This window comes from Haliotis asinina, chromosome 4, assembly GCF_037392515.1.
Source record: "Haliotis asinina isolate JCU_RB_2024 chromosome 4, JCU_Hal_asi_v2, whole genome shotgun sequence".
Classification (NCBI taxonomy): Eukaryota; Metazoa; Mollusca; class Gastropoda; order Lepetellida; family Haliotidae; genus Haliotis; species Haliotis asinina.
In genome coordinates, this window is record NC_090283.1 from 74204329 (window position 1) to 74226708 (window position 22380).

The following is a 22380-nucleotide window of genomic DNA, read 5'->3' on the forward strand; positions in this document are numbered from 1 at the left end:
GTAACTCTCATGCAACCTCCCATGCAGTAACGCTCATGCAACCTCCCATGCAATAACTCCCATAGTGCCCTAACATGCCAAGCCAGAACTAGCTGCACCTGCCTCTGCAAAACCAGCAATCCACTCGTCCATGCAATAGAAGAACCTACAAAGCAATAACACCAACAAAACTACCCTTTAGTGTTTAATGTGTTGGATTTGTAACAGTTGAGGTTGTTTGTGATTGGAGCTGGCAGATCAAGTCTAGACAAAGCACCAACTAGGTAACCCGAAGTTCTCGGGGAACCAGCCAGTACACTAGCAATCAATTACAGGTAGATGAGACCGCTGTACAAGCTTATCACAATTCTAAACCTCAGGCAGTCACAAAGGATGTAGATCAAGGCTTCACTGCACTCAGTGTTCAATTACTTTACAGATCTTTACAAGTTCTTTCATAGTCAATTTGTTTTCATCCTTACTGAAACTGTAAAGCTCACACCCGAAGTTTGTACAAAACTTTGTGTGCTGAAGTGAATTTTGTTGTTGTTCAACCAATCAGTTACTTTCTTTTTGGTCAAAACAGAATGTTTTGTATTGTCACTGTAATTAGGTAGAGCCTATGGAAAACAAGTAAATGTTTGTTAGTAGTAGTAGTTGTTTACCAGGGCACTTTTGTAATATGGGGCAGGCATCAGTCAGTAGTCACACCTGGACCATACAATCCAGTGATAGACATCAAGAGTATCACTGTAAACTATTGTTGAAACAAATTCAAAGGGACTAACTTTAGTTTGTTATGACTGTAATTTATTGCACACAGTTAATCAAAACATACCGGCAACTCCTGAGACCAGACCTTCATAGTGTCTACTGATTTGGTTTGAGTGTTTCAATTATTAACATTGTTTACTGTAACTGATCGAGACTTGTCTTCCACAAAAAGATCTTGTCAGTTGCAAAACTCTTCTTACTAAAGCTTTGGAAGGATCTTATTTTGAGTTTTGAATATGTCACTTCATTTTCTTCATTTTTTTAATATGACCCTATGAAATACTCTTTTTGACCCATTTTGTTGCTGTTTATTTTCAATTTAGTAAATGTAATGGCACAATTCTCAAACTTGAAATTTGTGAATTCTTACAGAAATACACTTTAACATCAATTTAACAAACTGTCTTCAGAGTCTCAGCAGGCAGTCAACATAGTTTGTCGTCTGGAGCAAGATTCTTTCATAAAATGGTTGATTAGACGTAACAAGTTAAGAAGTTCCCCTCAATGGTTCGGGAGGGAAAGTTGCCCACAAACCAGAGCTGTGCTAGAGAAATTAGGAATATCACTTTATGTGTGGGTTATTGCCAGACCAAGTGGAGTTGCCAGTGACCGACTTCACAGAGGTTACTCTTGTCTGGCAGCGGGCCAACATGTAGATACAGCGCCCCCTACTGGTCATGTGGGTAGGTAATATACAAAACACTAGCCGTGTGTTGTGGCGCTGGTCTGCCATGGACTGGAACGTGTTCCCAGCCTCGGATTGGTGCAGCTGAGTATCAGCAAGGAGTGTTTTATAAATGATATAGTGTACTGGGTTGGAGCGGGAATAAACAAGGGATTGTTGTTGTGAATAAGCTGTGTTATTCTCCACTTCGCTGTCCATGCCGTGTAGTTCAGTCAGGCTGTATTAGTTTTATCCTTCCTCTAATTTCTTACACTGCTAAGAAATGGGCTTTGTAATCATTTAAATTTTCATCTTACAAGTTTACAAAATAATTGTCTGTGATGTGTAATAGTTCCGTTCTGGTTAAAATTTGAAAAAGAGTAAACAGTATTACTTAACAGGATGGAAATAATTCTTGAATTGCTAATGTACCCCGGTACAGTGGCACTTGTAAAATCACTTGTCCTGATATTTTTTCCACTGTACTACCTGATTTTCTCGTTGATTATTTAAACAAACAACATAATTAACTGTGGAAACTCCACTGGACACCGGTGCAGCATGATATACAAATTAGCTTGCGCGCCAGAAAAAAAATACTAGACTGGGACTTCGAGCAATGGGTTATTTCCACCCCTGCTTAAGTGGTTTAAGATAGTGATGTTTCTGTTTTTGTGTGTTTGTTTATTGTCCCCTATCTCATTGTAGACACAGTTCTGATTGTCTCTGGGAGGTCAGGGTCGAATACTAGACAACATCTCTTATTTCAAATCTGGAATTAATTCTGACTCTTTAAAAAATATCTTCGTATTTTTCCTCCATGTTATTGAGCTGATCCAGTTTGGTTAGTGCGGAGAAAGCAACATGGGCTGACAGAACTGATGCTGAATAGAGGGGAGACACTGTTTCCTCTCTCAATATGGGATAGGGCAGTTATGTCCTAACTGTATGTAATTTTCACAGGTTGTGGAAAGAAGTGTAAGTTTTGTTATTAAATATTTAACTGTGTGGAATAAATCTTTAATTCTTCACACCGACAGGTGGTGGGATGTTGAGTATTGGTATGAAGTACCCAATTAGAAAGCCTGACATGACGTCAGGAGGTCATCTGAGTGAGTTAAAATATCTGAGAGTGTAATAAAGATACAGTCATGATGTCAGTGAAGTTGGTTTTTGCTGTAACTGTTCGTCAGTCAGTTGGTGTGGGCAGTATAAGGGTAATTGATCAAACTGTCTGGGATTGGGTGGTCAGACTCTCTTACTTTGTTGACTCGTGTCAGTAGCATAGATTGATGCTTGTGATGTCAATCACTGGATTGTCTATTCCATACTTATTTATTTACAGTCCATCGTCATATAGCAGTAATATTGTTGCATTAGAGAACAAAAAATAACCATGTAGACAGGAAAAAGTTTTATTCATGGTAAGGTTCTAAGTAACATTCAACATACTTATAACTGAGACTGTGTACATGTCCTTAATACGATCCAGCTCATGCAGGGTGTAAGAAACTGCATGATCAGATATATCATGGGGTTGTTTATCAAAGATGAATCTCTACATTAATTAGGAAGCAAAATTAATGTCTGGGGTAATGACCACACCTGTATCCTTTTCACCATCAGGATATCCCTGTACACACTCATAGGTGGTGGTGTCGACAATGAGGTTGTCTGATGCCCCTGACACAGTCCCTCAGCCAGGTCTCTTATAGTTCCTGGTCCGTGGGATCTCGTTAATCCATGACACACCTGGAGACCCCCCACATTACCCAGGTGTTCCTGTTTCATGTGAGACCACCTCTGAGTGAATGTTGAACCAGCTCAGTCAACATGCCAGTGTATGTTAAAAATGAGTGTTTTACCATGGCTGTGTATGATTTAAACTGGTGTTATATCACAAGTGTGTCTGTGAAGTTGGACTATGTATTTGTAATGTGGATAAAGTAAAGAAAACAGAATGTGTGAAGTCTTTGAATTTATCACAGCTGGAAGGACTCTGTCCTGCATTTGTTGGTACCATTTTCATTGTAAATCCAGACACTGAAACCAGTACCCTGCCATTGTCTAAGATGAGAAAACTGTCATCGTTAAACTGGTAACAATGAAGCAAGACATTTTAGGGAGGAATAGAGGAAATAATATTTGTTGGTTGTGTGATAGTGAGCAAGAAAATCATTAGTTCAAATAACAGTCTTTCAACAACATGATATATTAACATCAGGCCACATGCTATGGTGATCTGTCTGGTGTGACTGTGAATAGTTCACTATACATGGATGTTATGCTGAAACAGTCATCAGTGTATATGAACGACATAGCCAGGCTGTAACAGTAGTGTATTAGTGTTCATGAAAAGAAAGAACTCTTGTCCTTGATAGTGAAGGTTATATAATACAGTGTCACACAGGAGAGTGTGATTCCAACCAGTGCAGTACCAAGTGCGTTGAACGTGTAGAAAATTGATTGGGCTCCTTATCAAAACCATACATGATGTGTTAATTTTCCGAAGTAGGAAAGAAGTGAGTTTATGCACCAACAAAACTTCAACTTAATAACATGCCAGTTTTTAAACCTTCTACCGAATTTTCTGAGAATATGTACTCCTAAGTGTATTTCCTTGCTCTGCAGGGGGTGATAAGAAAGATAACGTCCAGGGTTAGGTTTTCAGGGAGTGCTTATTTGAATATATGATGGAATAGATTATCCCTCTCAAACAGTTTATGTGGAGACACAAATAGGGACTATTACTCCCAAGGTTTGAACATGTTGAAGAGAGAAATGATCACATGATTGCTGATTATTATGAACAAACCAGCAACAGGTGGTGCTGTATTTTCTGGAACCTCAGTATGGTTCTTATGCCATGTTCCAGTGCATCCTATCCTTCAGGTAACAGCGTGTACTCTGGGTGCAACAGTTTGGCAAGGTAGCCATGTGTTTACATGTGTTCTACTCCGTCGCCAATAATGGCAAAATCATGATCTTGTTTACAGGCATTATGGATGGTAGAACACTCTTACAAGGGATGATCAGCAGTGCAGTTGGACTTGGAAGTGCATGTAGATAAAGGGCACCTGCAGTTGTTTAAGGGTCTGTTTGCAGTAAAATATCCATGAAAGCTCTAAACTAGCATGAAAAACATTTTTAGAACTTTATGACGATTGATACAGGTTTGCAACTTGATTAATGAGGGATTGGTTGTACAAACTAGATTACCCAACTCAGAGTTATTTAAATGTTGTTGGCCAGAGTTATTTAAATGTTGTTGGCCTGATGTTTGGAGACAGCACATTATTCCTTTAGCAAAAACATAAGTTACTAAAAAATTATATGGAAAGTCTTGATAACATGAAGCCCCTACATGTTTAGGCTGGTTAAATGTCTTCATAAATCACAATCAGTGGTTCCCTTGACCTCCACTGGCTTTGTTTTCTTGCTAAAGAATACTTGGATATTATCTTCAATAGAGCCAGCTTATTGTTTGTGGCCAGAGTGCCTGGGTTTAGTGGACAAGTAGTTATAAGAGGACAAGTGATACGGGATGGTAATTGATGGGATCATGGTGGTGAAGAGTTCACTCAAGGGACATTACTCTGAACTATGTTTTTGTCTCCTTAATATGTAGACACTGACAGTAATAATACCAGTGTCCTCAGACAGGGAGTTAGCTGGGCACTTCAGAGATTGATATATGGCCCAAAGTCAGCAGTTAATGTCAAAATATTTTCCAAATTGAAGTTGGATTTTTAGTCTTATACAGTTAAACCTAATGTTAGGACTCTATGAAGTGACTTGTATACCAGATTAGGTGTGTCGGGTGCAGTCATTGTGTTTAGGATTTGAAAGGGGTGGGGAGAGAAGGTTGGTTGAGGTTGGAACAGTGTGTGAAAATAAATATCATTTACGAAAGTGGGTACAAGATGAAAAGGGTGAGGAGAGAAGGTTGGTACAGATTGGGACAGTGTGTAGAAGTAGAGATGGTTTAAGATAGGGTGTGGCAGGGATGTTAATGGTGACACAGGGAACAATAAGTTCTTCAAGCTGGGGAGATCCAGGCTAGATAGCTGGCCAACTTTTGACCCTGCAGACAAGCCGAGATGGTCAAGGAGGCTCGGCCTGTCAGTCTAGATGCCACCATGGACTGATCTACAGGTGTAGTCAGTGCTTGGGTTTCACTTGCCCCAGGCTCTGGACCTTTCTAGCATCAATCAAAACTTGGCCTCAGCTGATAAACTGGAAAATTCTGCTAGATGATGAATTAATTGAAAACGAAGATTGCATCTTGTTGAAGATCTGATGGGTGACCTGGATATTAGTCTGTCAGGGCAGGCATTAGTGTGCTAGTTGGAACTTGAAAGTGATAAATTGAGTGATTTTCTAGACGTAAACATTCTGGTTCTATCCAGCGACATTCCCCACATGACCTGTTTTTCACTGTTATCAAAACCTATACATATGAGAAAAGATTTCATACTTGTGAGGTTAAATACTTTCTTATTTTATGAAATAAAACTTAAACAATTCCAACATGCAGTTTTGAAATTCCTCATGGTTATAAAGGGAACAACTTGATACAGTGTAAGAAAATATTGATTTGAGTATAGTTTTTGACAATATTTAGTGAGCTTGCTAGGCGCACTAAATTATGGATTGTCGTTAAGTCCCAGGTATAGTTAGTTGGATACAACCAGGTGTTTTTAGGTCCTAATGCTGAAGACATCTACACTCAGCCAGGTAATCATGATGTACTGTATTATGTTAATCTTACATTGTCATATCATTAAAAAAAGTAGGGAATATGGGGATTTGCAAGACAATAGTGGAGCCAAGGAGGAAACAGATGATAATGAGAAATTGAGGGAATATGTGACAATTTATTCCATTCCTTTGGAATTGTTTCATTTGTATGGATATATGTTACTTTTTTTTCATATTGGCATTGACTTGTGGTATGTTCGCGAAATGGAATATCCCCGTCTTCACTACTTGCACTATATGAAACAACTATCATAGGTCGTACCTATTCATAGGAGTACCTGTTACCTTTCTTCTAAAATATCTACAGGACCAGGTTTGATAAGAAGCGACTTACTGAAACCCATTCTAAAATGTTTGAGCGGAGAGTTTTTTTAACCATTGAATAGTCATGATCTCTTAAAGGTACACATTTCTACCCAACAAGTGGTGACTGTCTTATAGCTGCAGGCCTAGTCACCCTTGACTGCACACGAATGGTGCTATTGTCTCCGGCCATTAAGACTTGTGTTGATGGTAAACTCCCTACACTGCCTACAGAACAGCCTCCACCTTGAGAGGTACTTGTTTGCTATTGTGGGCAGGATTGTAGTTCAGCTTGTAGACACCAGGGGGCCTAGCTCGAGACATAAACATGTTTGATGTTTGGGATTTAGGTCGCAGTTAGTCTGCACGGATCCAATCAGAGGATTGTGATGGCTTGTGGTTAGGTGTAGTAATAACAGACTGATGGTTGTGTAGTAACGTGTTGACTCTTTACCATGTTGTCCTTGTTTGTGTCAACTGATTTCATTAGATAAAGTTGTTACTTGAGTTTAATTTTTATTGAATAAACTTTTTAGGATTCTGTGGGATGTGATCTTTTCTGTGCATGTTTTCTTAACCAAGAGAAAAACAAACAGTCTGCCCAGTAGCAGTCTGAATCCTGATTTGCTGATTGTGAGATTTGGGAGAGTTTCTTTTCTGATTTCTATTTTTTTATTAAGTTCCTCCTTAAGTGCAAAAATCCTGAAATAAGTTCCTTACTAGCTGTCAAGAAATATTAAATAGGAAATAAATAAGACCAGTTGCTTGAGATTACAATATGGATTTCAACTGTGTGTGAACGTGTGTTGAAACAGGATACTTATGATTGTGTGTTTGACTGATGTCTTATGTTTTCACACAACAAACTGTCAAAACAGAAATAATGTTCTTCAACGCTCTTGTAGCATCCATGAGTATGAAGACTTAACATGAATATAGTGAGCGAATTTAGGTTTACCCCACTTTATATTCCAGCAATATGGTGGTAAAGGACACCAGAAATGGGCTTTACACATTGCACCCATGTGGGCAGTTGAATCCAGGTCTTCGGCGTGATGAGCAAACACCTAAACTGCTAGGCTACCCCACTGCCCCCATGCTTTAGGGAATAATGTTAGGAAGTTCAGCTGTGAATGCTGCTGTTTTCCATGTTATGTCTTAGTGACCAGCAGATAGGATTTATGTCACTGGGTAAGTGCTTGGTTGCAGTTATTGTTTGTTTGTCTGGTTGCCATGGTTTTGGAAAAAGCTCTGGCAGATATACACCATGGTAGGTACAACACCAAAACACCTGCAGGAACATGTACAAAACTATCACGACTTACTTCACGTTTAATCAAATGTGTTTTCTGGCATTCTAGACCTCAGTGGTCCTGACTTTGCCTCTCTGTTACAGGCACCGTATGTAGTACTGCGATGACATCCACATTTTGTCCGCTTGCTTGCAAGGTTTATGTCTCTGGTTGTTTGGACAAGATGTCAGGAATTAGATCAAATGATGTGTTGTTTAAACAATATGTAGACTATTTTATCATTTTAAACCTTCAAACCCTTGAAAAATCTCTGTAAAGTCAGGTCAGTTGGTAACAGTAGTCATGAAGAAAGCGGTACGTGTTTGAGTGTTTGGAAATAGATTTGTGGAGCTTTTGTCAACCAGGTTGTGTATGTAATGTTTTCATGTCTTTGTCCAACTTGAGCTGTAATGGTTTTTCACTGCACGTTTGTGCTTCAGAAGGACTTCATATCTGGATCAAATTATTTTCTTTATGGAGATTTTTCACAGATTTTAAAAATAAACGAGGTGGCTGGACAGTTATTGTTAGTTGTCAGGCAAGCAATATTCTGAACACACATTAGTTGTGTTTGTAATATAGATCAGTTTCATAGGCTTGGATTAAACAAAGATGGCGTCATGTTTCAGCAGGACAAGAACTATAGTTGTCACTATTGTGAGTGCTGGTTGATGTGTATGTGCAGTGCGACATGTTTTGACTGTTCTGGTGCCTTTTAACAACATTTGTGATTCAGTTCTCTTCTTCCCCATTTCTTCTTTTTGTATCACCCCATGATACTTAGCTACCTTCTACTGTCCTGACATCTTCATCATCCCATCCATATAGACTGGTCCAGTCACTTCTTCAAGCACTTGTTCATGATGAAGCATGCCAAGCGTCTAGGTTCACCTCCAAAACCCACTCTGTGTAACCTATCCACTATTTATGTCCACCCCACTTCTAGTGCTAGCCTCCCTTCAGCTGAGCAGATAGCATTTCTCCATGGGAGTGAGGTTAATAAAAAAAGTCACAATTCAAGGTTTATACCCTCACCCATACCTTGCCATAAAAGGCGACCATGCTTGTTGTAAGATGCGACTAACGGGATCAAGTGGTCAGGCAGCCATATGGCTACAGACTACTGCCATATAACTGGAATATTGTCGAGTGCGGCGTAAAACTAAAATCACTTACTAACTCATACAACCTCGACCCATTGCCTTCCTACTTGTGTGCCAGTCACACTTCAGCTGAGCAGGTAGCATTTCTTCATGGGAGTCAGTTCAGTGAAAAATGTCACAATTCAAGGTTCAAACCCTAACTCATACAACCTCGACGCAGTATATATTGCTACCCTACTTCTGTGAAAGCCACACTTCAGCTGAGTAGATGGCACTTCTCCATGGGAGTCACTTAAATGCAAAATGTCACAATTCAAGGTGCATACCCTAACTCCACCTCCTGTATTTGACCCAACATATATTTCTACCCCGCTTTTGCTGTGAGCCACCGTTCAGCTGAGCAGACGGCACTTTTCCATGGGTGTAAATGAAGATTGCCACACTTCAAGGCTCATTTCTCAGTTAGTGATGTCAGTATCTTCTCCTGAAAGAGGCCTCTGTATTTCGAGCGCTGCAGCCAGATAAAGTACCTGTTTTTAGAAACTTTGAGGAGGTTGCATGGCTTGACGACTTAAAATAGCCAATATTTATGAAGGTGTTGCTAACCCATGTCAGAATAAAGGGAAGTAACTGCTGGCCCCGGAGACATGTGAAGGTATTGCGTCTCGTCATGCAGGCTCCTGTTGCAGACAAGATTAGATGATTTGCCGCTACCAAAATATTCTCTCAATATATCTGTTGCAGAATCCTGAACTTTTTCATGCTTATACACAAACATAGCTCCTAAATGCTCTCAAAATATCTATAGCTGGTTCTTAAAGTTATTTCGGGTTTAGGAAGATGTTAATCGTCATTATTGCCAACGAAATCTTTTGATATTTGGTAATGAGTTATGTAATTATTTGATGGCTGGTTTCCTCGCTTGGATTTGGACTGGATATTTCTGGGACAGGGTTTGCTTTGTTCTCTGTACAAGAACAAGAAACTAGATGAGTTACTGGAACTGTCTATATTAGCACTCTCTCATCAACGCTTACGTCTATCCAGAGTACTGTTGTACCCCACCGCATCACAGAACAGGGGACTACGCATTATTTTATTCAAATAGGCCAATGTGTTATTTTATTTAGTTAGGCCTCTGTGAATTACTTATATTGGTGCTCATCCATAGTTTTGAGGTAGACTAATTTTTTTAATCATATTATATTTAACAAGTTCATCAAGGTAACTGTGGTATTATTCCTATCTTGACTCTCTGTCCTATACATGGACACGTAAGGCAATCTGACATCACATTCTATGAAATTCTGAGTTTATGTTATTTTCAAAGACCTGTCCAGAGCACAAGGGCAAAACTTGCATCACCAGTCTTCAGAAGTTCTTTGCGTGCAGAGATTTGTAGCATGGAGAGACTGGTATTACTGGTAATTGAGGGCTACTATCACGAGATGTTTAGTTGTCAGGAGGGCAGTTTTGAAGCATGGGTGTCGCAGACTGGTGTGAATTGTGTAGGGCTATATGCATATCTGTCTATCATGAGATGAAAATGTGTTACAACACCTGGCACAGTACACATGACCTTGTTAAATTGTCAAAGATAATTCAAGGCAATGTAAAGATTTGAGGCATGGTGTTTGCTTGTAATAGAATGAAGAAGAAATGGAGAATAGCCTTTTTTCTGTTTGCCAGAAATATGCCATCTGTTCTATTTCTCTTGAACTAGTCATAATGGGAGAAATATATTTTGCGTTGGCAAGTCTGCTTGTCCCTGGGTCAAGTATTCCTCTTAAGTAGTCAAGAGCAAGTTGGTATTACTGAATGCAACAACCAAGTCATGAGACTGAAACATCAAATCAAAACTTTATCATGGATCGGTAGATTTGTCCCCTCGTATCTGCCCATGCTATATACAATGTATCACATGTCATTGTATGTCAAAATGTGTGATATCTTTGTCTAGGAACACCCACAGTTGTGGTAGGGGGTTCTGCTAGGATGACTCGAGCTAATATATTGCCAACTGCAGCTGAGATCACACAATAAGTCTTTCACTAGAAACTGCACCACCTATCAGCTGCTATTACCAGCAGACGGCTGGCTTCCTTCAGGGTAAACATTTGAAATATCTACAAAGTGACAGTGACAAATAGAGGCTTCTACTCATACGTTATGGAGTGAGGGAGAATTTCAAAATTCCAATCATAACTTTACACATTTTCATTTTGAAGTGTTTAAGGAATTTCAGAAGCCCAAGGGAGGGATTTTCCCCATCCAATATTTGCGTGAACTTTCATCCTCAGTAAACTGTGTTCCAGCCGAAGGCATTCACACAATATGCAAGTGAATCTCCGGTCAATGCTGATGATATATGGAGAATGGCATCCACACAGACATATCAACATGAGGCAATGAAAGTCTAAAGCTAAGTCTGCTGAGGCTTAACTTTTATCTTTGAGTGGTGATCCAAAAATTCAGTCCTCCTACTTTTTATGCCCCCATATATAGGGTTACCCTCCATGTCAGTCCCTCCTCCCCACTTCTCCTCAAAAACTACTTTATGGAATTCAGCGAACTTATACATGTACCATCTTGGGACTCTAATGGTGTGCATCTCACATTCTGTTTTTGTATTTTATAGGGGTTTTTTTTGTAAGTTTAGAGACATTTGAACTTGGGTACATTTTGCAAAATTTCTCTATGATGATTGTTTAATAGGGGACAAAGTGGGGTGTACGTTATCCACTTCTCAAAAGCTATGCTATGGAATTCAACAAACGTGTGCGTGGGCCTTACTGGGACTCTAAAGGTGTGCATCTCATATTTTGGTTTTGTGTTTTATTTTTTCAATGTTAATGCTGTTTGAACTTACATAAATTTTGTAGAATTTCTCTCTGAATATAGTGTTATAGAGGATGAAGTCTACCACTTTTCCACAAAAACAGCTGAACAGATTTGATTGAGCTTCTCCGTGTGTTTCATTGAAATTCTAAAGGTGTGCATCTCATACCTTGTTTATCCAGTTCCTTAATTTCATCCCTTCTACAGATGTTTGAACTTAGTTGACTTTGGTGCTATTCATCCTGTTCGTTCTATTCATCCTGTTCGTCCCATACAACAGGAGTGTACTTTATCCACTCTTCAAAAACCACTGCACAAGACACACTTAGCTTATATATGTCTTTTATAGAAACTCTAAAGGTGTGCTTCTCATATTTTGTTTTTGTATTTTATAATTTTTTTGTATGTTTAGAGACATTTGAACTTGGATAAATTTTGTGGAATTTCTCTCTGGTGATAGTGAAATAGGGGATTAAGTCTATCCCCTACTCCACAAAAACTGCTCAACAGAAGGGATTAAGCTTATTCATACGTTTCATTGGGATTTGAGAGGTGTGCATCTCATAGTTGCAGAGATGTAGATTGAACTTGTTTACTAGAAATTAATTACCTGAACACCATCAGGGTCAGCATCCATGTTCCTAGACACTAATTTGTCTTGTTGTCACTTGTAAATCAATGCTCTGCAGAACATTGTGATCCAGTTTCTTTCAGCTGTATTTTGCTACAAAATTAGTTAAGGGAATACATCACTGATATCTACCAGGAGTCACTAAGCAACATTGTATTTTGTGTAAAGAAAATAGTTCACCCATTACTGTAAATCAATGCAACCGTTAAAAGTAAAAAACATTAGATACATATTTTTAGCAAATCTAAATTGCATTATATGGCCGTACCCATTCATCATGATGATTCAATCCTAATTTGTTACCTAGTCCAAGTCACAAAGTCACATTTCTCTGAAGAAAATTTTTTTCTTTTATAAGTGAACATCTTTTGAGAATTTTAAATTTTCTGACCCCATTTTTCAAACAATATTGTGAGACTTTTGCACATTGTCTAGAATATTCAATGATTGTGTGCTGAGGTTAAGCATGTTCCATAACGCCATTAAGTTTGTGAGTCTCTTTTGTATATCCACATCAGTTATCAGTTATCATTTAAGCTATATATATGTTATATCATGTGTAATACACTTCTTATGCTGTGGATGGAGAATGAGTGAGCTAAATTGGTTTAAGTATATGCCTGCCTTCCTGAAAACCTGGCCTTGTTAGTAGTAAAAAGAATATGATGAGTTCAAATTTGATATACAAGAAAGATGTTATAGTCCTTAGGTGAATGAACTGGTTCAATCCATGTCCCACATGCAATGCTACATTAATATTGATGTGTCAAGTTTGACATTTTTTTCATTGCTGGACTATATCTATCCATTCCCTGCAGCAGCTTGGCCGTGGATGTTTGAATATATCGGTACAACAGATGAGTCACATGTGAAATATTTACACCACCAGTATCTGTGTGGTTGAGAAAGGAAGTGTAGCCATACTCCCAGCGAGATTATTGCCGAATCAGGGGTTGTCACTACATGCAATAAACATTCTCGTAACCTCCCAGCACTCCCTCCCTACATCCTACCATTCCTTTTCCACTAAGTCGCCCACCCTACATTTTCCCTCCCAACTTATATCCACCAAACTTGCCCCTTCACGACCTACCATCCCCCTTGCCCATCCACTGCCTACCCACCCTGGGTACCTAAGTGAACATGTCTTGAGTAGAATTGTCTCCCCTGATTACGTGATGCGCCTGCCTGTGGTTCAAATCCCAAGTTGATGCAATTTGATCCACCCGTCATTTCCAACCCATCCAGGGTACCAAAGTGGACATCTTTGTTGTACAGGGTTGCCTCAGAGTTGACCGATGTGATTCATCTCAGGTCAGCACACATGGCTTTTTTCAGTTACATGTGACCTTCGTCACCAAATGCCATCCCAAGGCACACAGGTGACACGTGTTATAGTTCCATGATATTTTGTTGTCAGATGTGTCCCCCCACACACACACACGTAGTCACTGATACAGATATTTTACCCCAAACTATTTCAGAAAATGTTTAATTTGTTAAAGTTGGCCAACTTTCAGTTAAAGTGTTGATTTAGTGTCGATGGGTATAAATGTAGGTAGATGTGCCATTTTACTTTTTCATGTGAGTAAATTTAACCAGAGGTTACTGTTTCATTGAAAATCATCTTTTTGTCGCAACTCATAATAAGAAGACATCCCTTACTTAAACTGCAAATATTTCAATGTTAACGTGTTTAGACAGAGGAACATCCTACAGGGACGTGTACACATTTTGCATATGTATACAAACGGGAACGTCATAACACGGTCCTCCCCCTGCACACAATGGTGGTGGCCATTTGCAAAGATGGTCGGTCACCCTCCCTCTCTTTGGAGCGCGGCCTGGTCTGTCTTGTCCACAGGCCGAACAATGCACTTGCGGCGGCTGATGTTGGCGAAGTAAATAACCCTGCTTTCTATCATATCCGCTTGCTTCTCCAAGTTTACTTTCGATGCGATAATAAACACGACAGTTGTAGTGTTGAACAGCCTTCTGGGTAAACACAAGTATCCTAGGTAACAGATTGCTTTCACATTCAGCTTTTGTAGGACCTGGGCATTTTATTTTTCAGGGAAAGAGCTCATTGCTTTAAAGTTTTATAAATTTTTTATCTTTTGAGAAAGATAAGATATAGATTTCATGATGAAAATAATTTATTTTGTACATAATTTACCTTTGAAAGAATGATTACCTTAATTAAATAATGCATAAATGGGTGAATGGGTCATAATTAATAGATATTGAGTTGACTGAAAGTCGACTTTGTATAGATTGGAAATTGCATGGCACAGTGATTACATCTCATGCTCTTTTCAATGGTATAAGTTTACTACCCTGGTTAAGATGACAAAATGGATTGGTTTTTTAAACTGTCACTTTGTTGATAATCCAACCTCATGTACTTATGGCGTGATTCGTTGTTGACAAAATGAATCACTGGATTGTCTGGTCTACACTTAATTGTTTACTGGCATGCATCTTATGCTTGAAATATTGCTGAAAGGACAGTTAAGATTGAAAAAACTGTTGAAAAGCTAATGTTTCCTGGTGTTTCATGACTCTATCGGAAGATGATTTTTAAATGGTATGTCTCTCTCATTTGCTGGCTATATATATGAACATGGCTATTTCTGTCACAACTAAAATGAAACCAAATGTACATGTTGAAAAAGTTTCATTGATTTGGTTGCACCAAGGGGCGTGAATTGCGGCTGTCCTGCTTGAGTGACTTTGAGAGAGGGTGTGGCACAGAACAGCTGATGCCTTTTGGTTTGTATTACCTCGTACAGCGCTATTCAGTGCTTCTACACTCTTTTGGTTGCTGTGCTAGCATGTAAATCATGTTCCTACACAAGGAAGGCGTTATTCTGCCGAGTCGGCATGGCTGGCGAAATGATCAGCTTGGTTTGCTGTGGCTCAAATAGACTGATGGAAAAACTTTGTTTTAGGGATTACTGGAAGTTAAGCAGTGCTGGCTGCATGGAGTAGTCGGGATGATGATCATGTTGTGCTACTTGACTCCCAAGAGTTGAAAGGACTTCTGGCTAGACCTACACTGAAACGCATTTGGCATCTCTTTCAATAGCAGTATTTTTTTTAAATATACCTCTGTTCATCAAGCTGTGAAAGGGTACGTGGAAGGACTGTGATGTGACTTTGACAAGTAACATGGGGAACATGAAAGATCCACAATGCATGTGGCTTTTGTTAAATCTGGTTGTGAGATGCGACTGCTCCTGAGACATGCTGGGTTTAATTATTAATGGGGAATATATTAACTTTACTAAAGGACATGCGGCAATGCGACATGTTGCAAAATGGTAAGGACAGTAGTCATGTCTGAAGGAATGTAATTCCTGTTTTGAAATTCATCTGTTGATTAATCATGAAAGGTTGAAAGTCATGGTAACAGTTTCCGCTTAAATGTGGAAGACAGATTGTCTCCCCTCATTATAAGGTCAGAGTTAATGGCTGGACTATGAATGTCTGAGCAGCTCTCTGCTGCATCTAACGATACCCAAGTCATATCAACAGTGCACCTAATTGACAAGGAGCAATTTAAATATCTTCTGGTGAAGAATTAATTTCAAACGAGGAAAACTGTTTCTTTGAGTTTTTCATTCACGTTATATGCAACGTGTTTGTAAAACTATTAAATGTTCCCATGGTTACATCAGTAGCATTGTTATATGGTAATGATAAAATTTTAAGAAATAATTATGTTTTGGTAAAATTACTGATATCCTACAACATAGTGAAACTTATGATAACAGAGACATAGGAACCTGAGGTTTGTGTCATCATTTTCTTTTGTAATTGTTCCAATATGGTCAGGAAGAGTTAACAAATAGCAATAAAGTGGCTTTTGTAGTACCATGAACTATAGTATTACTACACTACAGATGCCGTAGCGCGTAGACGAATTGTCCCACTTTGAAATACCAGCACATTAGTCAGGCTGGGGGGTAATTAGCACTTATTAGAGATAATTAACTGATTGATTCATGAATGAAATGGGCGCGAAATTGGTTTGACCACAATGAATTGAGCAATTGTTACAATTATTGAAAGAAGTTGTATGATTTCTACAATTAATGTAAAGGTCACCCTGCCGTGGAAGCAAGTCCACATTATTGTGTAGTCTGTAAGTAACCAAAACAGGGAAACATTTCTTAAAGTCAAGAACAAAGCTTGTGATTGAGTGTGTTATGCACACCAGAAAACACTTAATTTACTTGTTACAGTTGACATCGACCGTCATATGTCATATGTAGAAGCTTGCAGATAATTGGTTGATTGTCTGTTTTGAACTGAAATCTGTTCACCTGTTGTTGCAGTGAAATGATTGACTGACTGTTAGTAGGTGTAAAATGATCGACGTATTGTCTGTCCAACTGTTGTAGCTTTAAAATGAGCAATTTATTTTTCATTTATCTGTTGTTGTGAAAAGATTGAACTATTGTCCATTCATCTGTTGTGGCTGTGAAAAGATTAAGCTATTGTTTGTAAATTTGTTGTAGCAGTGAAAGATTGACTTATTGTCTGTCCATCTGTCATAGCAGTCAAAAGATTAACTTACTGTATGCCCAACTGTTAGAGCCATGAAAAGATTTAAATTTTGTGCATATATATTTGTCATAATAGTGGAAACATCGAGCTTTTGTTTGTCCACCTGTTGTCTCAGTGAAATAAGTCAGCATCCTTTCTTTGTATTTCATTTTATTTTCCTTTATCATTTGTGTGTCATGTCATATCTATTGTCTCTGTGTGCTCCATCATGGCAGCCTGAGTTGCTCGAAATTAGTGTCATTACTGGTCAGCTGAATTCCATGTAATGGTGACTTGGCTCCAGATATTGAGCTGGTTTCCTTTCTTGTCTCATCAGTGTGTCATGATTTGTCAGGGATGCCCAGTACCTTCTGTCAAAGATTTATTTTTGTAGCTTTGTTAATCATAGATACAACAGCAAACCAACTGCAGTACAATGAGTTATTCCCCCTGAACTACCCAGAAACTTTCATAAATTGCAGTGTCTGTGTCCTTGAAACATTATTGCTCTCTGGCCGCCAGTGCTGAAACAAGTGAAATGAGTGAGCCAGAGCTTTTATGAGAACATTTTGAAAAAAAATTAAACCCGATTTAAATCCTGTCATTGTCTTCAATCATGATTGTTATGTATTGAAGTTGGTCTGCTGATATTTATGTGCATTGTACCTCATGCACCACTGACTTGATGTATTGTATTAAACTTGTATAGATATATACTAACTCAGTATAAACATTATATGCTCAATAACTGCATTACTGGAAATATTATTTATAATACATTAACTCATAATATTTGAAGATTGAAGTTTTCTTCAGAAACATGTTGCAACTATCTTGAAGTAAAATAAATTTTGAGCTATTGAATTAAATTGTTCAGAAATACTGATTTCATTCATATGTAATGTTTCTATCCTTTTCAAATATTGTTTTCATTTTTAACCCTGAAAGATTTAAGAATGATAATTCATAGTGCATCAAAAAGACATGTTTTATGTTCTGTTAACAAGGTAACAGTCTCAAAATGGTTTCTTCTCGATTGCAGCCATTTGTCTCAGACTACTACATGGCAAGACCCACGCAAGTCTGTCAGCACCAACAACCTCAACAAGCAGCAACAGCAGCAGCAGCAGCAACAGCAACAACAGCAGCAGTCGGGTCAGCCTCCCCAGCCACCGGGTAGCCCTTCACAGTCACAACAAACCATAGATAACACCCCACTCCCCCAAGGCTGGGAGAGGGCGTACACAGCAGAGGGAGAGGTCTACTACATCAACCACCTCAGCCGCACAACAAGCTGGTTCCATCCAAATATACGTATGTTCATCTTTCAGATGGTTCCTATATTGCTGAAAGAGGAGGTCTTATAAGTAAAGAACTTTCACTCATGGCAAAAAGTTAGTTTGATGCCTTGAAGGATGAAAAATGTCCATTGCTGGCATCCTATGCTGGAGTATTGTTTGAAGTGGTCTAAAACAGGTGCACATACTACTCAGATTACCCAGAGACATTCCTCCAGGTGATGGGCAGTGAGGTGGCCAAGTGGTCAAAGCATTCCCTCATCACACCAAACACCCAGATTGGAGTCTCCACATATGCACAGTGTGTGAAAACCATTTCTGGTGTTCACCCATCGCGATATTGCCGGTGTATTGCTTAAAGCATTGTAAAACTGAAACTCACTCACTCCTTCAGGCGAAGACAGGTTAAAGTAGAAACATCAATTCTTGTCGTAGATGATGACTTTAATGAAGAGTGAGGTATTCAGGGACTGTGAATTGACCGATTCTGTATCATTGGACATGGATGATTATCCATGAAATAAATGACAAGTTTGCCTGTTCCAAGCTGTCACTTCACATTGTTTTTCATTTTGGCATCTGCTTACTGGCTTTAACAATAATACTTGTATAATCACAAAACTGACTCAAGGAAATTCTTAATTCATTTATGATGTAAATTCGTTACTGATGGCTGACTATTACCATGTGCATGTTGGTTCTTTAAGCAGCGGCACATCTACAACGTCCGGGGATGAGGTTACAGCAACAAATGGGCGGCAATCGTCCACCGTCTCAGCCGATGTCACCCGGCCAGCGACCGATGACACCAGAGGAACAGCAGCGTCAGATGAAACTACATCATCTACAACGCGAGAAGGAGAGGTTGAAGCAGAGACAGGACGAGATTGCTCGTCAGGTCAGTAGAAGACAAGAACACTACTCTAGTGTTTCCGAGGCGGTGAGGTAGATTAGTGATTAAGGCATCGCTCATCACACCGAAGATCTGGGTTTCATTCCCCACATGGGTACAATGTGTGAATCACATTTCTGATGTCCCATGTCATGATATTGCTGGAATATTACTATAAGTGGCATAAGTCTAAAGTCACTCTTTCTAATGTTCCCACTTACAGTATATATGTATCACTATCAGTCAGTGGTCACATAGTTTACCTCCGGTTGTGATTACGGCTTAGAATAGGTACACAACGCCTCATTGCTTGTTTGTCTCTGGTAATTCTTGTATTGAATCTGTCCTCAAAAGTTCTTGTATCTTTCACTGTGGAGTTTGGGGTAGAATTAGCACCATTACTACGTGCTTGTCTGAGGCAGAGTTCCTTAGAACCAAATGTAACATCATTAACTTTTGTGATTGTATTGGTTTAAGTGCCAGAGGAATGGTTTAAGTGCCAGAGGAATGGTTTAAGTGCCAAGGGAATGGTATTCATCTCTGCTTACTCTTCCCAGGAAATGTTGATCCGTGCCAACCTCGCTGGAAACCCTGAAGCTCAACAGCAGCAGATACAGTCGCAGACACCAAAACTGGTGCAAGCAAATGAGATGACATCGGTCACTGACCCTTTCCTCGGCCAGACGGGGACATCAGACCTTCACTCCCGACAAGAAAGCGCTGACAGTGGCCTTGGTACGAAACCTTGTTACAAATACTTGTACCATGCTTGTTGTACAAGGTCTTGAGATAATATATATGACAACAGTTAGGACAGAATACAATATATTGCAACAGTAAAAATGTATTTGTATTTGTTGCAACAGTTAGGGGATGATTTGAGAAATATGACAACAGTAAAGATAATACTTGTATAATACATTAGATAATACTTGTATATTATAACAGTCATGGCATAATGTGATGTATAATGCAACAGTTTTTTAATGTACACTTACAGCTGTCAGTGTTACTTGTACGTAAATGCTACACCTTGCTCAGCTTGTGTAGTGATTGTTGTGATTTGTGTTGCAGGTGGTATGGGCACAAACTACAGCCTACCTAGAACTCCTGAAGATTTCCTGAGCATGGAAGATATGGACACACAAGATGGGGGTGGGTAGTAGTTATCTCCCTTAGCAGAAACTTTCATTTAAATCGAGAGCAATAAATTGTTTCTTTGCTGTTTAACACTTCAGGCCATTCATCAATATTCCAGCTATGTGGCCTTTTTTCAAGAAGTAATCTCAGTGTAAGTATACCTTGAGAATGTACGTGAAGTTTTATCACAATCTTGGTGTTGAATTTCCTTGGTGCATGCATTTGTCAATGCAGACAGAATTTTATTTCTGAGATCTTTGAGGACTGTTCGATCAGATGGTTGAACAACCAATGAGCAGAGATGAGAGTTGCCCCAGGCATGATGCTGCCCTGTCTCAGTGTGACCCCTCACTCTTCATCTTCACGATAGCAAACGACCCCTGAAAGTCCAGGGTAGAATAGACCTTCAGCAACCCATGCTTGCTATAAAAGACCGTTATACTTGCAAGAGGCCAGTAACGGGATCAGGTGGTCAGGCTCGCTGACTTGGTTGACACATGTCATCGGTTCCCAATTGCACAGATCGATGCTCATGTTGTTGATCACTGGATTGTCTGGTCCAGACTTGATTATTTACAGACTGCAACCATATAGCTGGAATATTGCTGAGTGCCGAGTAAAACTAAACTCACTAACTCATGATAGAAAACAGGTTCTGAGGTTCATGAGTAAAATCAAAGAAGATGTGACTGCATTGGGAATCTGAAAGCACTATAGAAATAAATGTTTTAAAGATGTAAGTATAAGATCTATCTTAACCTCTTGTAGCAATCTCATGCTTCTTGACAATATCTGTCAATCCTTGATTTGCTACAACAGAAAACTGAAGGAGTTGAACTGACGGTTATAACGTCTTTCTGCCTTTTTCTATTTCCTTTTTGTTTTGGTGCTGAAAGTGCCTACACAGTCTTGAGATGCCTATTTTGAACTTTCCATTCAACTGTATCCATTTTCATTTTTTACATCAATAGGAATTCTATTATGAGAAATCGAGGACTCGGGAACATTTTTTTTTAATATATATCTGAACTACATTAAATTGTTTGGTACAGTGTTGTCTGTTGAGGGCTTGTAAGGGCTGGTATTGATGGAGCTGTGCAGCCTTAGTTGATGGAAGGGAGACAACTCTGGCAGGAGTCAGCTCTGGTGTAGTGGCAGGTTTACCTATAATGAAAATACTGGGCAAGCCTGGTTGTGTATCTGCATGTTGATGAGGGTTTATCAAGTCAGGTTGAGGGTCTTTTAGAACTAGAATTTAGGGAGTGCCTCTTCTTTTTAAATTTATAAGAATAAGAAGGCCTATGTTAATCAATTATCAGAATATCTTTCCAAGTTTTCTTAAATGCAAGTATTATATATTTTCATTTTCATAAAGGATCTGTCTGCAGAGTAGGTGTAGAGTTTTATGTGTTGTGTCAGCTTCCTTATATGAAGGGTTTCAATCACATTTTCCCTACAATTCTTAGTTCATTTGCACAATTTATATCAATATTCATAGGATGGGATTTGTCTATGAATTTTGTCATTTGTCATTTTATCCCATGTTAAATTGACTTTGTGAAATAGCTGTAACAATGATCAGCCTTGAACCGAACTCACTCACTCACTCACTTTTTCAGGCCCTAAACTGTCTGGACAGGGAGATTTTGGCAGTATAGATATGACCCCAATGGGCAGTGTAGATGGCAGCAGTGATGCCACAAACATGGACAGCGACGATTTGGTGCCGAGTTTACAGGTAAACATTGTATTTCACAGAAATATAAAACTATGTATTTATTATATAAAATATAATAAAGCCACAATCAGTATTCCAGTGGCCTTTAAGGAATCTTGTCTTGTTTAGACAATCCAGTGATTCACATGAGCATTGATAAGATAAGATGACATGCATGAAGCTTGCAAATGGTAAAGTCAAGGAGGAAACAGATCATAAAGAGGCATACACTAGCAGCTGCCTAACTGGTTTGTCCATAGACTTGTCCAACATGTCTATTCTTTATTGAGAATATTAAGGCAGCATGAGTAGAACAGAGTTAGTTTTGTTTAACAGATTATGTGTAGTATCAGTAAAATACAGTGGAAGCTGTCAAAACCAGCATCTGTCCATCCAGCAAGTTGTCAACGCTGGCATAAAATCTCAGTCTCATCCGT

The 22380-nt window shown here is 39.0% G+C and overlaps 1 protein-coding gene across 4 annotated transcripts in view; it reads left to right on the forward strand.

Moving 5' to 3' along the window:
* The window catches only part of LOC137281865 (transcriptional coactivator YAP1-like), a 41977-nt gene that overhangs the window by 15811 nt on the left and 3786 nt on the right, over positions 1-22380 (forward strand). For 2 of the 4 annotated variants that reach the window (XM_067813528.1, XM_067813530.1), the window contains exons 2-6: positions 17939-18210; positions 18905-19092; positions 19644-19821; positions 20161-20241; positions 21846-21964. In XM_067813528.1, the coding sequence (XP_067669629.1) occupies positions 17939-18210; positions 18905-19092; positions 19644-19821; positions 20161-20241; positions 21846-21964 (838 nt within the window). Of the gene's footprint in view, positions 1-17938; positions 18211-18901; positions 19093-19643; positions 19822-20160; positions 20242-21845; positions 21965-22380 lie in introns of all 4 variants that reach the window. The other 2 variants (XM_067813529.1, XM_067813527.1) reach the window with 1 other exon arrangement.